The sequence below is a fragment of the Amblyomma americanum genome, chromosome 7, assembly GCF_052857255.1.
Source record: "Amblyomma americanum isolate KBUSLIRL-KWMA chromosome 7, ASM5285725v1, whole genome shotgun sequence".
NCBI classification, from domain to species: domain Eukaryota; kingdom Metazoa; phylum Arthropoda; class Arachnida; order Ixodida; family Ixodidae; genus Amblyomma; species Amblyomma americanum.
This window is the reverse complement of record NC_135503.1, coordinates 71842259-71858084: the sequence shown is the minus strand read 5'-3', so window position 1 is coordinate 71858084 and position 15826 is coordinate 71842259. Positions and strand designations below refer to the sequence as shown.

General features: G+C 45.4%; 1 protein-coding gene across 1 annotated transcript in view; it reads right to left on the bottom strand.

The window, feature by feature from the left end:
• The window catches only part of LOC144099307 (multidrug resistance protein mrp-7-like), a 45391-nt gene extending 32501 nt beyond the window's left edge, over positions 1 to 12890 (bottom strand). Inside the window, exons 1-7 of the mRNA XM_077632519.1 lie at positions 12832 to 12890; positions 11510 to 11629; positions 10593 to 10721; positions 9454 to 9616; positions 8327 to 8584; positions 2672 to 2875; positions 1456 to 1602 (exon numbers count right to left, since the gene is read on the bottom strand). Coding sequence (XP_077488645.1) covers positions 1456 to 1602; positions 2672 to 2875; positions 8327 to 8584; positions 9454 to 9616; positions 10593 to 10721; positions 11510 to 11616 — 1008 coding nt within the window. The 5' untranslated portion in view covers positions 11617 to 11629; positions 12832 to 12890. The remainder of the gene's footprint in view (positions 1 to 1455; positions 1603 to 2671; positions 2876 to 8326; positions 8585 to 9453; positions 9617 to 10592; positions 10722 to 11509; positions 11630 to 12831) is intronic.
• Between the last annotated feature and the right edge of the window lie 2936 nt (positions 12891 to 15826).

Below are 15826 nucleotides of genomic sequence, written 5' to 3'. Positions count from 1 at the left end.
CATCAAGCTTGAGAATTAGTAAGGGGGTCACGCGTGTTTGTAAACGGTAAATACAGATCAACCTATGCTTCAAACCAATGTTGAAGGAGTAATTTCTGGCTGCATGCAGTTAAGGTCTTCGCTTTAAGATGCTTTGACTAGCAGTTTACATCAGTGAGGATAAACGACGCTCTAATGTACCATTCTACTTGTTGTCTGAAGGGTTTTGCAACTGAACAGCACTACAGCAAAAGCAGGCACCTCTATGTTGATTCGAACGGATGAATTGATATTTAAAATTATTCCACGGCAGGTGCCATTAAAACCAGTTGCCGCACTGACAACATACAAGAGGTTTCTAGAGCCCACTGGTTTGAAAGTAGATTCATACAGCCGACTTGGAAGCATACCATATTTACATTGCTGAGCGTACCACGTGTCATTTTTGTGATCACAATGCCGTACTATGATTGAAATGAGCCGCGTAATGAGTGAGCGAGCAAACACTACGATTTAGCTCACTAAGCTTTCATCTTTGGCATGTAATTTTATAATTGATGGATTTTTTCATGGTACATTCAGCTACAAATTTCTAATGGTCCCATTCTCAGGAGCACATCTGAAGCACATTCCCCTGAGATGTTCCTTCATCTGGCGGCCCAACATGCAAATGCCAGATGGTGCAAGGACCGAGCTGCGGAATGGGTGAGGCTTGTTTATTTGCAATGAGGTTTATTTGCAGAGAGTGCATTGTAGAACTGCCACTCACGTTATTCAACGGCGGTGTACAGAGACATGTACACCGATGGCTGAAGCGTATCGTCTCTAATGAGGACTATATCACAAAGATATATGCTCCTGCGATAGATGGCGCTTCAAACCTTCGTTTAATATTGACGCCTCTCAGTTATCATCAAGGCTACAACCATGTGGCAAGCTCGTTGTGCAACTCTCGTACAATGTCGGAAAAAACTTTCTAGGCCCATGCAAGTTTCAAGCGTTTCCGCCTTGTCATTATGGCAGTAGTAAGTAATACGCCTGAAAAGTCATTCCTCAGCTTGTGACCGTGATTAACATTATCATTTAAGCTTTAACGGGTTGGCGTGCATAGAAACTTAGTTAATCATTAAAACACCCTCAAAGAAGTCCTAAAAGCAGCTGTGGGAAGTAGCAGATTTTAGCTTGCACACAGTCTTTCGCCGCCGAGAGTTTAACTAGTCCTGAAGAAGCCGTTAGTAAATGCCATTTCAACTCCTTCGGCAGAACTACGTGTTTCGGTGTCGTAACGAAAACCTTAGTCAATTGGAATACACGTGTTTTCCTTATTTTTTTCTAAGACTCCTGAATGACTATGTGATAAACGCATTTTGGGCGCATTTTTTCAACACGTGGTGTTGATTTTAGACATGCCAAAGTGCGATGAGTGTTGCTCCAAATTTTTTCCTCAATTGCACGTAGGACCAAAAGCTTTCCCACCTGGCTCTTCATCCTGAGGACATGCGGCATGCCTGTCCCAAGAGAATCCGTTATCGTGAGCATGTAAACGCAGGAAAACATTGTAGCAGCGCTGAATGCTGCATCAGGGTTTGTGAAACTCACAGTGCCAAAAGCAGCAATTATCATCTGAAAAAAACACGCTCATTAGCGTAATAAAAAAATGTATAATCTCGAAAATGTTCACTTTGAAAGAATAATTAAAGTAAGCTTTCCGGTCTCTCTGTACCGCCTTAAAGTAGGAATTCGATGAAAACGCTCTCGTAAAAGCATCGCTGATAAACACTGGAGTGACCGAAAATAGCAAAGGATGTTGAATAAAGAGCGCGAAAAAATTCGTGCTTGCTGCAGTAACAGATTACGAGGCATCAAGCAAGAAAGCACCGCGAAGACACAATAATGAACACTATGATACCAAACCAATGCTATGTAGAGACTGCGCAGTGGATCAGAGGTGCTGCAGCGAAAGCTGCTATCTGAAAATCGGTCGTTTTTTTACTACTATGACGTACTACCGAACACGCGTTTTTTTTTACATTCCTACAGCCGTTTTTCTTATTTCTCTACGCTTCAGGCATTTCAGTCCGACCTGCCATCGGAGCCTGAGTACGTCATTCAAACAAAAATGAGGTGTTCAGTGCGCACCCTAGTGCGTTACACATTATACATGCACGTAGGGCCTTCTCAGGAAGTATATCGACATATTCCAAGACGTAACCCAGACGAACTGCAATTGCATTGCCTGCTCAAATAACAGGCTCTCTTGCCATTATGTTGTGCCCATTGTGTTGTGCCCATTGTGGCCGCTCCTGCTGCCAATGAAAGTGGTGCGACAGACTCAACTGCTTTTACTGAGATGGCACCATCCCTCCTGTTGTATCCTTGCCATGCTAATCGTCGCTTTGCGACTTCACGCTCTTTGAGTACGCATTAGTGACGAAGGGCCCAGGGCTGTTACACTGTGCCATTCGCTTGCATGGTGCGATGCATGCTAGCTATGCTGAATTTTGCACTGCATGTCAAACAAAGTACATTCTGCTAAGGTAAATACATATAAGCGGACAAAGTTCATGTTGCCGTACTCGATATTTTCGGCTTGTTTCAGGAAATATCTAACAAAACAACGAAGTACGAGCACAAGTTCAACAACGAAATATATTTTTACACAATAACTCTTTGTCGATAGCCGGTCCCTTACCACCGAACTAGAAGCGCTGAACAGCGTGTCAAGAACAGTCTCCAGCACGTTGAAGCGGTATGCCTGGTCGGTTTCCTTCGCTCGGAGCTGAAGAAGGTTCTTCTGAAAGACGTTCTCTAACGCTGACATTTTGATTGGACGTATCGACAACAGGAAGTCGGTGAACTTCCTCAGACGCTCGTCTCGGTACTTGTAGAGTATTCTCTGTGAAGAAAAAGCAAGACAGCCAGTTTTATTGTTGCTTCCTTCTTACAGGTTACTGTATCGCCTCGGACAAAGGAAACAAAATGTTATTCTGATGTCGTTTCCTTCGACAGGCTTACAAATTCGCTAGAAATTTTGACGGATGCATGCAGTAGCCTTTCTTCTGAATAGCACCGGCAGCAAAAATATTGGCCTCCAACACCTATTACGTATACTTACACCGCTACGCATCGCCAAGTGCCACTGATGACATCGTTAATACGCTGCAAGTAATTTTTTGTAGGCTAATGTAGTGTCCTAAAAAGAGAAGGTGATTTACCAGTGAAATAGTCAAAACTATTGCTCAGGGCACGTTGCACTTTGTCTTCTTACAATTGTTTTGTGACGTGTGTTCAAGCAACGCTACTTATTTATTTGGAAAGTGAGCGCAACGCTTTGATGGAGGCGAAATCCTAGAAGCTCGTGTACTGTGCGATGTCAGTGCACGTTAAAGAACCCCAGGTGGTCGAAACTATCCAGGGTCCTACACTACGGCGTTCCTCATAGTCTAAGTCGCTTTCGGAAGTTAAACCCAATATTACTAACCGAACTAGGCCTGGATTGGAATGGAAAAGCCATTTTTATCTAGAATGTATATGGATATGTCCTTTCTCGAAAACACATTTAGGAAGCCTAAAATAAGTGTCGCTTGTTCAATAACGTTTAAAATGGGTTCAAGAGGCAAGCTAGACATGTTGCTGATTGAAAACGGCATTAATAGGAAGAGATTGAAGAAACAATGTCAGGAACATTTTTATGAATGAAACGCAGTGCTGCAAGTAGAGGCTCTACTGAGAAAAGTTTTCGTGAACTGGCGGCGAGAACCGAGCGAAGGACAAAGCCTTGTTATATTTGTGGAGATTACATTTTGAAAAAATGTCAGCCCGAACGTGAATATTACTTTTTGGTAGCCTGAAAGCACACTTTGAAACACTTCACATGCCTACTAAAAACTATGGGGACGATTAAGTCACTCTAAAGGTGGAATGCGATAGCAATAAGTTTCGCGTTCGTCGCAGCTTCTGTAGGAAATTCTGTGTGTGCTGTATCAGTTCCTTTGTATTTGTCGGTACATCAACTAGCTAGCTGCAGTAGCAGGTATCCGCTAAGCTGTGACGGTGCCGACCTTTGCGTATATCACATTTTTGCTGATTTATGATTTTGATTGTGTATCTAGGTTGTTGGCTAGAAACTATAGGTTGCTCACAACCCGGTGGTAAGCTTGTAATGACGTCACAAGGTCACGCGACCTCTGTCGACCAATCAAAAATTTAATTGCCACCTGCCACGGTGCGGAGGTACCAAACAATCCAGTTACCAGATTGCCACCTGCCACGGTGGGCAGGTTTTTTGAAATCACAAGGGCACATGAAATCTCTCGACAAACCAGTGACTTTCGTGACACCGCACATCAGCAGCGTTTTGGTGAAATGATCACTCTAACGCGATGACTGAATGCATGAAGTCACATTGAAGTAGTGTGTGAGCAGCATGTTCTGTTCGTGCTAATCGTACATGTTCTCATGTTCGTATTAGTTTGCGTACTAGTCATTCGCGTTCTAATCGTGCAAATCCTATTAGAGAAAACGGGAAATACATCCTAGAACAAGCTGCCGCATAACGTATAAAGTGTCATGTAACACTTTATTTAAGCAAAGGACAACTAGCATTGCGGGCGACCATGGGAAATCCTAAAACTCATTGGGGAAAACGGACAAAAATAAATATCGAGAGCAAAATTAAAGCAGGAATGTCGTATAGCCCGCTGAGTTCACTTAACGGCCGTTCACAGTGAGTACTAAAGCATGTAAGGGAAGTCACAAAATAATACTGCACGTGTGGTGTGAAAATACCTATAACTAAGAGGAAAATCGCTTTTATACGTAATGAAGTTCGTTGAAGAGGTAAACATAAACTTAATAGCAGGTAGGATGTGAATGTGAACTACACAACGGTAATTTTCCTGGTAGCTCTATCAGAATGCAGAACAGCGACCATATGAACCAGTGGAATGTATAAAACGTGGAAAGCAAGCACCACATTTCGTAAAATTCTTGAGCAATTCAATATATAATCTTTTTTCATTCGCCAATTCGGCATTTTTATACCAGCCTGTAGCACACATCGCTTGCTGTAGCTCTATCAGCATTGGCGTCACAGACAAGAGGTGCCTGTTGTCAATTGCAGAAGAATTGAAAAAGAATAATCGTTCCAAAATACGGCCCCAGAAAAATGGCACCCACTGTATTGCTTAAAAGAGGTTGGGACGAGACAGCTGTCGGTGGCTATTCATAAATGCTACGGTGCTAGCACAACGCTGCCAGGTATAGACGGAGGCAGGAAGGTTTTCAAAAATAAAAACCCTACCCAGGCACATATACAGTAACATTTACTAGAGCTGATTGATTCACATGGAATTTCTTCATACGCGGAGTGTCTGCACCAAACCACACTCGCTTTTGTCTCTACGCCTACAAAAAGCGCCTCTCTTAGTAAAGAAAGTATGGAAGAAAACCGCATATGCCGGTATATATGAACAGGTGCGGAGTTTTATCTCTTTCGTGCCTATTTTCGAGCTCTGGCTGGCGTGTATAAATGCCGAAGCTTGCTTACTTCGTGACACATGCTTGTGAAAGATGATAAACGGCGTTCGTGCAGCATGGGACAAATAATGTTGCGTTGTTAGTGCAACACCTGCCGTGCCCTTTTATCTTTCGTATGACACATGCCGTGCATCCTGCGTTTCCTCTTCTTTAATGTCAACTGTTATTTGTGCCTCAGCAACAATCCCCTAACCTCCACCGTCTGTCTTCCTTGTCTTGAAACACCTGCGAAACGTGCCGACCAGGTCGGTTCGCTATCTCGTTGAACAAAAGCCATCTGAAGGCAACTGTTAGAAAGACAGATAAAGCATATAGTCGCACGCAGCACGGATTAATGAAATGTGTGGCCAAAAACCATCTGTTGTACAGATATATTCGAAGCAGTCATTAGCATAACATTAAGAAGTTACTGATTCTAGGAAACATAGCAGCGACGTAGTTTGTCTGGGAACAGATAGCGTATAGATCCACGGAGCACAAGGCACAGTGGAACGCAATAATACTGATTTGTTATGACGGACGTAAAGGTACAGTAACTGTCTCACTCTCGGTGTTCGTCCACAACTGAGCTCGCTTCCCCCATTTGTACACCTTATCATAACATGGTTACCTGGTTAGAGTCCATCCAGAACAGGGCTGCAGCACGATTCATTTCAAGAAACCATAACTACCATTCCAGCATCACTCAGATCCAAACCGATATTTCAGTACTGTCTTAAGCCACATCCCGTGACATTTCTCTCTTAATACTATTTTACAGTATGTTCACCTCAATAGATTATGCCCGCTTCACCTCGACATTCCATCTCTCACGTCTAAAAGATTGCACAATCACCTTAGCTTCACAGGGATATACGGTGACATATTAGCTCTTAATGGTAAGGTCAAGGGTTAATTTACCAGATAACAACGCTTCTGTCTCATCCAGATATATTCCTTCACCACTTAACCGCACATTTTAGTGAAGCCATCACTTAACAAGCCTTTAGTCATATCTTTTTAGCATCGTTTTTCTTTTGTTGCAGAGTTTATGCGCCATTTTGATGCAATTTTTGTACTAGCGTTTTTCTGTTATGCGCTGCATCTTTTTATATTTATTTTCCGTAATTGGAGAGACATGGGAGAGGTCTTTGCCCTGCAATGGTTGTAGTCAGGCTGAGGATGGTGGTGGTGGTGGTGGTGGTGGTGGTGGTGGTGGTGGTGGTGGTGGTGGTGGTGAATTGCACTGTATCACTACTTGTTCGATTACGCGCTGATAATGACTCGAGATACGAGCATTATATTATTTTTGTGGTGCTTTAACATTTCCTACATCACAAAGCAGCAGGTTTACACACAAGAAAACAATGACACTAATTGAGGAACAGTTTGAGATCAGTATGAGACTAAATGTTGCGAGATCATGTTGAGAAACCATCACCGGCACGTTAGAAGTTTCTTTAGCATGATACTGACCGATATTTTAGGACGAGCAACTGAAGTGGTCCCAGTTGCTTCTTAATGCGCATAAAACTGGATAGTTGAGCATGCAAGAGGAGAAGTCAAACTACACTAAGACGAAGATGATGCGAGAGACAAACGTGACAAACTTCTGAGGAGAACGTGTAAGCTGCATAGAATAAGGATCCAAGCAACAAAGGACCAGCTACGGTGGTGGACTGCAAAGAGTTTTTTTTTTCAGAAAATGGCACTGTTCTTTAATACAATGCCTCCGATTGAAACATAACGTTTTGTCTAGCTGTCATTCAGGTATACTGAAATCGCGACAGCAGAGAAGCGGACACTGTATAGTCACGTATGCGTGTAGTCGCGGGAGAGTTCTCGATGTTGGCCCAAAGGTGAATTTGCTGATAGCGGTCAGATGCGAAAGTGTGAATTACGTAAACTGTATGGGCGCATAGCGGCCGTGTGTGATAGAAGGACGAAAGGTGAAGAAAAGGTGGAAATGATGCTGAAATAGATGGATCACCGCAAAAACCGCACAATTTTTTGGCAAGTTTTGTTCGCCAAAGTAACGATGAAGACGTGTGCCAGAAGGAGGGAGTAGGGAAGACGGTGTACAATTCTGAAACCGCTTGTGCTTGACAGGTTACACGATGCAGTAAAGCAAAGCGAACTAATTAGCACACAGAAGACACTTTCATTTTTTTATTTGACATTTACGATTACGCCATTTTTTCACTAGTTTCATTGTAAAATGTTACGACTCTTGAGCATAGGGGCACGACAGTCCTCGTATAGCAGACTAACATGAACGTAACTCATTTAAGGTTGAATAATGTCCCCCCTATTAAGAATACATCGTTTTGGTAAGAAACGGTCACCGGCGTGCCGTGTTCAATAGATTTATTAAACTACTAAACAAGCATATACGACCGACCAGTAGTAGAAACGCATGACAGATCATGTTATATAAAATAGAAGCGCTGGTTGCCTGATCTAGCGAAAATGCGATGCCTACAAACAGCGTCGGACGGTTTGACATCACTCTATCCAATACTCATGGTTTTTATGTCATCATACGCTAGTTGTTGTTCTTGCCTTAGTGACATGGCATATACCCATGATGGGGGATAGGCCAGAGTTCAGTGAGGAGGGTCAAGAGATGAGGGTAAACGGGTTGTGCTTTGGGTAATAATTCAAAGATGAATTAACCAGGAAAAAAAAAGTTCAAAGGTATTTCCGGGCCATTGCACCTTTATTTTTTCTTTGTGGCATCATAAACCAGATGCAACACATCATTCTGCACAATCATTTGAGGATTTGTAATTGATAATCTGCAAAAGAAGCAGTGAAAAGGTGTTCTTACGCAGCTCCTGTCGAGCACCGGCTCTATGAAGGAGCAAGCAATCCCTAGCACGAGCAGCCAGACAAGGCATGCGAGCATGGGCGCGTAGCCAATCTCGCGGGCCAGACCACCCATAGTGACGGGCAGGCACAGCAGTCCTACGAAGGCGTTGGAGAGAAAGCTCGTCACCAGAGCCACAGCCCAAGCGTCGACGGCCAGGAGCGAAGACACGTACCCCGCCGAGTTGGCGGAAACGCCAGCAGCAGACAGACAGGTCACCTGGGGACGTGAGCAGTGCAAGTCAAGAGCTTTCTCACAGCATCGGCAATCTTCGCCATCAGCTTAGCTACGTCTACTACACAAGAGAGGCCTCTCCACTGAATCTCAACCCCTACCCGACTCTCTGGCGTCACCTGATAGGATTGCGTTCCCTTAGAACCTATTCCGTGACCCTGAAGGACCATCAGTTATCTGCTCTCTGCATGTCTACAAACGTGTCCGCACTACAGGCCTACTAGCACGCTCAAAACGGCATGACTGAAAAAAAAACGTGTTTTTCTTTTCATTTTAACGTTTTACATTCAGCATAATTGGCGGAAGAGTTTCATTTACGCCTACACGACAGGTACAATTTTTGCAGCCGGCAGAGAAGCACACTGTCTGTGCTGAAGTGGCAGTATCGCTTTCATGTTTAGCGTTACAGCTTAAAAATATAACTAGGCCCAATGTTCACCAGGAACACTATTCAATAAATGCCAAGAAGTCACATACGCAAGAAGTTACACATATCTTTGAAAATTATTCATTGATTAGATACTCGTACGGTGTCATATCTCATAGTGAATACCCTTGGGCAGAGGTATGTAAGAGGCCCTTTTTCTGCCTGAATCTCAATACCCGCATACATGAGAAACCTGCCGGTGTTCTTTCTCTAGTCATCAATTTATTTGTTAAAAGCGCCTTATTTCATAAAATTTCTTGAAACACTAAAAGGCGCCGCAACAGCAGCGAGCCACGCTGCAGTCGTGGGGTCCACCACTTCCGCTCCCTACTGTGAGCAAGTAGTGCTGGCAGCACAGATGTACTGAGGAGACGATCGATAAGCCCGAGGACGCTGGCTCTGCTGACAGAATCTGAGAATGACTGACCTTCTTGAAGACTGCAGTCTGGAGTAGCAATTGAGCCCTGATCTGACTGCGGACAGTTAAGTTGACATAGACGCTGGACACGAGACATTCCGCGACGCAGGAGGCTGTCAGCAAGAGGACGCTCTGGCTGAAGGAGAGGCCACTGCTGCCTGCGAGTAGGCCACTGCACATGGCACCAGAAAGGAAACGGAAATGAAACCGACACGTTGTTGGAACCAGCGGAACTGTGGAATACGGGGAAAAGCATTGTTTGAACAGAGCACGGAAAGTAAACGTCGCCAGAAGATATACACGTCGAAGCCGGAAGTACATTGGCAGGTTGTGTTCTCGGAAAATTCTCAAATAGGGCGCAGAGCGATGTAACTTCGCCTGTTCTAAACTAGGTTTTCTTTTTTTTTTGTAGCAGCAAGTCTGCGCTTACGTGACCTCCAAATTTTTGTTCGTGTCAAATCCACTTTAATTCAGGGTTCCATTTTCCAGAACACATCGGAGCAAGCTGTGATTTTGAACAATTTGGCAAGAGCACTGTGTTCTCAGAGGAGAATGCGAACCGAAATACTTGCACGATATCTGGTTATAAGCATCGCATTCGTACTGTGTGATCGCGGACACTAAAACATTTACCTTTTTTCTGATTTTGTTGACTTTGCTTTACCTTACTTACCTTACCCTGCACATGCTCTCTAAATAAACGCACTTTGTTTTTAAGACCACAAGGACTTTTTTCACGTGAGTTGTCCCTAAAAGGCAACTCACATGCCGAAAAGCTATGACTTCAAGTAGGGTGCACTCGGTGGAGACAGCACACAATCTTTGTGAAGGAGTGTAGTGCTCAAACGGGTACCACTGTACTTCCAATATTACCTTCTAGTGCGTCTTCTAGCTACTGACGGAAGATATGTCACGGTGATGACAGAGCGACGAATCCAAAGGTGCCTAATAGCATTGCTCATATTGCACAAAATTCACGTTTTGTTGAAGCTTTATGAAATTAATGTTTTTATTTATAGCATGCACAGTAAAGAAAAACAATCTATAGGGGAGCTATCGTGACCCAGTACTGACAGCTATTGGTGACCCAGTGCCGAATTCCGTGTGCACAAAAGCAAATTTAAAGCGGAGCAAATCTGCGCACTCACTGGAAAACTGGAATCCGCATAAGAATGCTGGAGTAATAGAGCACCGTGACGGCGTTCGACCACAAGTGCTCCTTCCAACCGTGGCGTATGACCAGCCACATGAAGAGGTAAGGGCTGCGCAGTCCACGCCTGGAAGAGCAAATCAACACTTACTTTAAAAAAGAAAATCCAGAAGTGAGGACCCAGCTACACCCGTCAGTATATCTGCGATGAGTAAGCGCGCATTTAATTCCAAAAGCAGTTTGCACGTCTAATATCGATCCGCCGTTGGTCAGTGCCCAGCCCGTCACCTCGGTTACTACAATCGCCGGCCATGACAGAAGATCCGCGGAACACGAAGCGAACTCAAGTGCAAACAGTGTCGCAAGTTCACTATCAAAGCTGGCATAAATTAGTCATCTTTTCGTTTCTATTCTGTTCCGTCTTCGTCGTCCACCACATCTGTATAGTATATTAGCATTTCATGCTTACTTTAACTTGCTCCTGATCTAGTGGTCGCAATCAGTTTACAGCGTAAACTATCAGAGCAATACGAGGTATAAGAGCTTATGCTACGAGCTTGAGCGTATGCTACGAGCCCATCCATGATATACCATCACCGTCAACACAAAACGCGAACAGGAAAACTTCCCTGCCAAACGAGAATACAAACCTATTATACACTAGCGAAGAAAAACATTTGCGTGGCCTATTAAACTTTGCAAGGAGCAATCTTCGCACCTCAACGTGAAAATTCAATGTACTAATAATACATCAAGCAAAATCATCGTAGTTTGCTGCTGCCATTTCAACTTTCTTGTTCGCGTTTCCTTCGACGCTGAGATTACATAAGAGCCAGGAATGCTCTCTATTTGTAATCAAGCGCACGTAGCTCTTCTTTATTGGCTTTGACAAGAGTGTCACAAAAAAATACCTACGTCTTCTTCATGAACTCTCGAGATTCATTCTCGCTCTCAAGGCTGCTCCGAAGTCGTGACGTCAGCCTCGGCACATCTTCCAAGATTAGTTTTGACTTCGTAATCATGTTTTGAAGATGCCTGCGAGAAAATATTAAGACACAAAAACGAAAATAAGAAAGATCACCTACGCAAGGGGCCCGAAAGACGCGGGTTCGATCCCGGCCGTGGCGGTCGAATTTCGATGGAGGCGAAATTCTAGAGGCCCGTGTACTGTGCGATGTCAGTGCACGTTAAAGAACCCCAGGTGGTCGAAATTTCCGGAGCCCTTCACTACGGCGTCTCTCATAGCCTGAGTCGCTTTGGGACGTTACACCACCATAAACCATAAAACCTACGCAAGGAACAACAATGAAGGCAAATTGCTATTTTTTTTTTGCTTTCGTACTACATTTCTCCCCGCTGGAGCGCGAGTGATGACGTGACAACAGATGTCTGTCTGATGAATAACAGGTCCATAAATGCACCACTGCTAATAAAGGGGGGGGGGGGGGGGGGGGTGTCTTCACTGTCGCAGCAATGGAACGCGATGTTTCATGACAGCTGCGGGAGTCTGAGGCATTACGCCTGTGCCGCAGCAGTGTTTTAGTGCTGGCTATCCCATCGCGTCTGTAAGCCGGCTTATTCCGAAGTATCGGCGTCAACCGTACGCAGCGTATGCTGCAGGTACCAACATTCCGCATTTGTCACTCCTCTCTCCACATACAGCGTCCGGTCGCGATACGCTTACCCGCTTCCGGCTTCCAGAAGTGGCACTCCTCTATTCAAGTACCAAGTATCTTCAACACGATCTAGAATACAGAAAAGACGCGAACAAGACCTCCTCTTCTATGTGCCCGCGTTACTAATGCGAAATGATAGTTGTAATATCAGCAAATGGGAAGGACCCCGCCGGCGCGAGCCTGAATGTGTCCCGTCATAAAGCGCGAGCGTGCGCAGGCTGTCTCCTGCGAGTACCTCCTCTCCTATTTGTCCGTTGTGCGTCCACCACCGCGACTGGGTTCTCGCAAAGAAAGCTGCTATCTCTTGACTCTGTAAAACTTCAAATATCCGAGATTAGTGCGGTCGGTGTAAGCTCGGTTTCGGAGGAGATGTAAAATATTACATTTGTTCTCACTGTGTACAGCAACTTCTTGAATCTGTACCTTTTATTTATGCGCGAAGACTAGGGCTTCGAAGTCCTAAATCTCTGAAATGTAGCTTTTACACCTTTAGTCTAAACACTTCTTTTCGCTGAAATTTATAGACGGAAATCATAGAAACGACCTGGATTGTTTACTTACTTGATGATAATTGTTATCAACACTCTTGAAAACGGGGAACAGTAATCCAAATCACGAGTTCTCGGCTGTAATGAAAAATAGAGAGGGCACCAGATATAACGAACTTTTCTATTCGAATGCATATAATGGCATCCTAATAGCACTAAAAAAATTTGTTTTCTATGAAAAGCTGAACGCCTTCCGGTTCGTCCGATACGGGAAACATCCCCAAGGCAATAAAATCTTATACAATGCCCCTGCCCAAACTTTGCATACTTTGTTGTTGTTGTTGTTGTTGTTGTTGTTGTTGTTGTTGTTGTTGTTGTTGTTGTTGTTGTTGTTGTTGTTGTTGTTGTTGTTGTTGTTGTTGTTGTTGTTGTTGTTGTTGTTGTTGTTGTTGTTAATACCGCGCCGACATATCGTGTAAGCTTTCCTGGGAGCACACCTGGCAAGTTTTACACCATGTTTTGGAGCTGTTTTGTCACCTGCACGTCTGAATAGATCAGAGTATCGATAGATCAATACGTTTTTCTTTGTCCTTTCACTTTGCAATCCCTTCCTCTTTTTCTTTTGCTTTTTCTGACATCAAGCAAGAGAGAGAGAGAGGGTTTATTGATAAGAAAGGCAGAGAGGTTGGCCTGAAAAATAAATATCTGGCCTGCTACTCTGCTCTGGGGGACGGGAAGAGGAGATAAAAGGTCACGATGGGGGACGATGATGATGGGAGGAGGCAGATGAAAAACTACTTTAAAAAATTAAAAAAACACGGCACACTTTCTGACATAACAAACGCGAGACAAGGTCCGTGTCGCTCAAAAAGCGCGAGAGCGCTCGCGTTGCCTTTACAGTTCTAAAACTATCTGGCCAAGCGCCGAGGATCAAATCCTCAGAGAGGAGCGATGTGTCCATAGGCTTCAGAGCAGATGCGAGTATGAGTCTTTCACGTGCATACGCTGGACAAGCCACTAAAACATGTTCTATAGTCTCTAGCACGCCACATGTGGTACATTCCGGGGAGTCCGCTTGTCCTATTAAGTGCAAGTATTTGTGCGTGAATGCCACATTTAAACGTAGTCTACGGATAACGCATGCAATAGGGCGAGGTATACCTGCGTGGAAGAATATGCCAGTGCACGAGGCCTCGCCTGCTCCACCGAAAAATCAGAACTCCTGCGAGTCCACAAAGGGAAACACAAGGAAGGGTCCCTCAATGTCTCCCTCGAAGGACAGCTAATTCCCGAACGAGACAAGATACGCGTCTTGGGAATGTGGCTGCAGAGCAACCAGCGATGCGGCCATACGCTCGGCCTTCTCAAGCAATCGACCACTCAGGTCGCCAGAATGAACACGCGCGTGTCGCAGAAGCGGAGCGGCATGCGAGAGGGGGATACCCTGCGCCTGGTTCAGAGCCTGGTGGTTAGTCGCGTGGGTTACGCCCTCCCGTACTTCAACCTCAACAAAGTAGAAGTTGATAGTGCAGACACCATACTCCGCAAAGCTTACAAGACAGCCCTGCATCTACCAATGAACACCTCCAACGAAAAACTATTGGCTCTTGGAATTCACAACACCTTCGAAGAGATCAAAGAAGCCCAACTGGTCACGCAGTTAGCTAGGCTCCAGCAGACTCCTACGGTGCGCTCGCTCCTTAGCCGACTGGGGCTAGGCGGAACTGCGGAATTCGAGAATCGTACTGCGAGCATACCGGACGCAATCCGCCAGACGCTAAAGGTTCGCTCCCTTCCCCGGAACATGGACCCCAACTTGCATGCGGCCCGTAGGGCATCCCGGGCGAGGTATGTACAACAAAATCTAGCTACAAAATCCACAACGGTATACACGGACGCGGCTCCGTATACAAGAAGCTCACATAACAGCACAGTGGCGGTAGTTATTGATTCGAACTTAAAGGAATTAGCTAGCGCCTCAGTGAGGGATTGCACGGTAACCGAAGGGGAGGAGCTGGCCGTAGCTCTAGCGGCGGTAGCCGGTTATCGAAGCAACATGTCCCTTACCATCCTTACAGATTCGAGAGAAGCGTGCCGTAACTACATGAACGGCCGCATAGGTCGCGCCGCGCTCCGGCTCCTCCAGAGCGCGACCCCACTAAAAGTCATACATAGCATTTACTGGGTGCCAGGACACACCGACATAGCGGGGAACGAACGCGCCGACGAGGTAGCTCGAGGGTATACGAGCCGAGCTTCCTCCCAATCGGACGATCTACCCGACCGAGTCAGTCCTACGTACTCAGACATTCTCAACTACTATAATGGGGTACGGATCCGCTATCCGCCGCCTCATCCTGATCTAAATCAACTAGAGGCAGTGTATTGGCGAAGATTGCAGACAGGAACATTCCCAAACCTGCATATCCTTAGCAAGATTTACCCGACGCAATATCGGGACACTTGCCCGTGGTGTGGCAGCAAACCATCGTTGTACCACATCACGTGGGAATGCAGTAAAAACGACAGCTTTCGCAAAGACCCGAGTGCGGAACAGTGGGAGAGCCGGCTCTCCAGCGGCGATCTGGGTTGCCAACAAGGTCTGATCCAGCACGCCCAACGAGCAGCGAAGCTCAGCGGAGCCCTGGAATAGGGGCACCGACCCTGTGAGAAGAAGGAAGATGGACCTCTTCTTTCTCGTCTGCTACTAGCACCTTTCTAGAGCATTAAAAGTCTTTCCTACCTACCTACCTACCTACCTATCCGCGAGGAACTGAAAAGGTCATCGTCGGATCTAGCCGTTTAAGGCGGATGTGGCGGGTGTCTGGCAGGGCCCAGTACCTAGCCGTCGCCCTCCTCATCAATTCCGAAAGGAGACAAGTTGTGTCCACTATAGAGAACGGTACAGCTGTACGCAGGCCACTGCTGAAGGCGCTCCTTGCTTCAGCGTCGGCGGTCTCATTTCCATCGAGTCCGCAGTGTCCGGGGATCCACTGAAACACTATACGGTGGCCGTTTCCCTGAGCAAATGATACGAGACTAATGATATCAAGAGCCAGAGCTTGGTA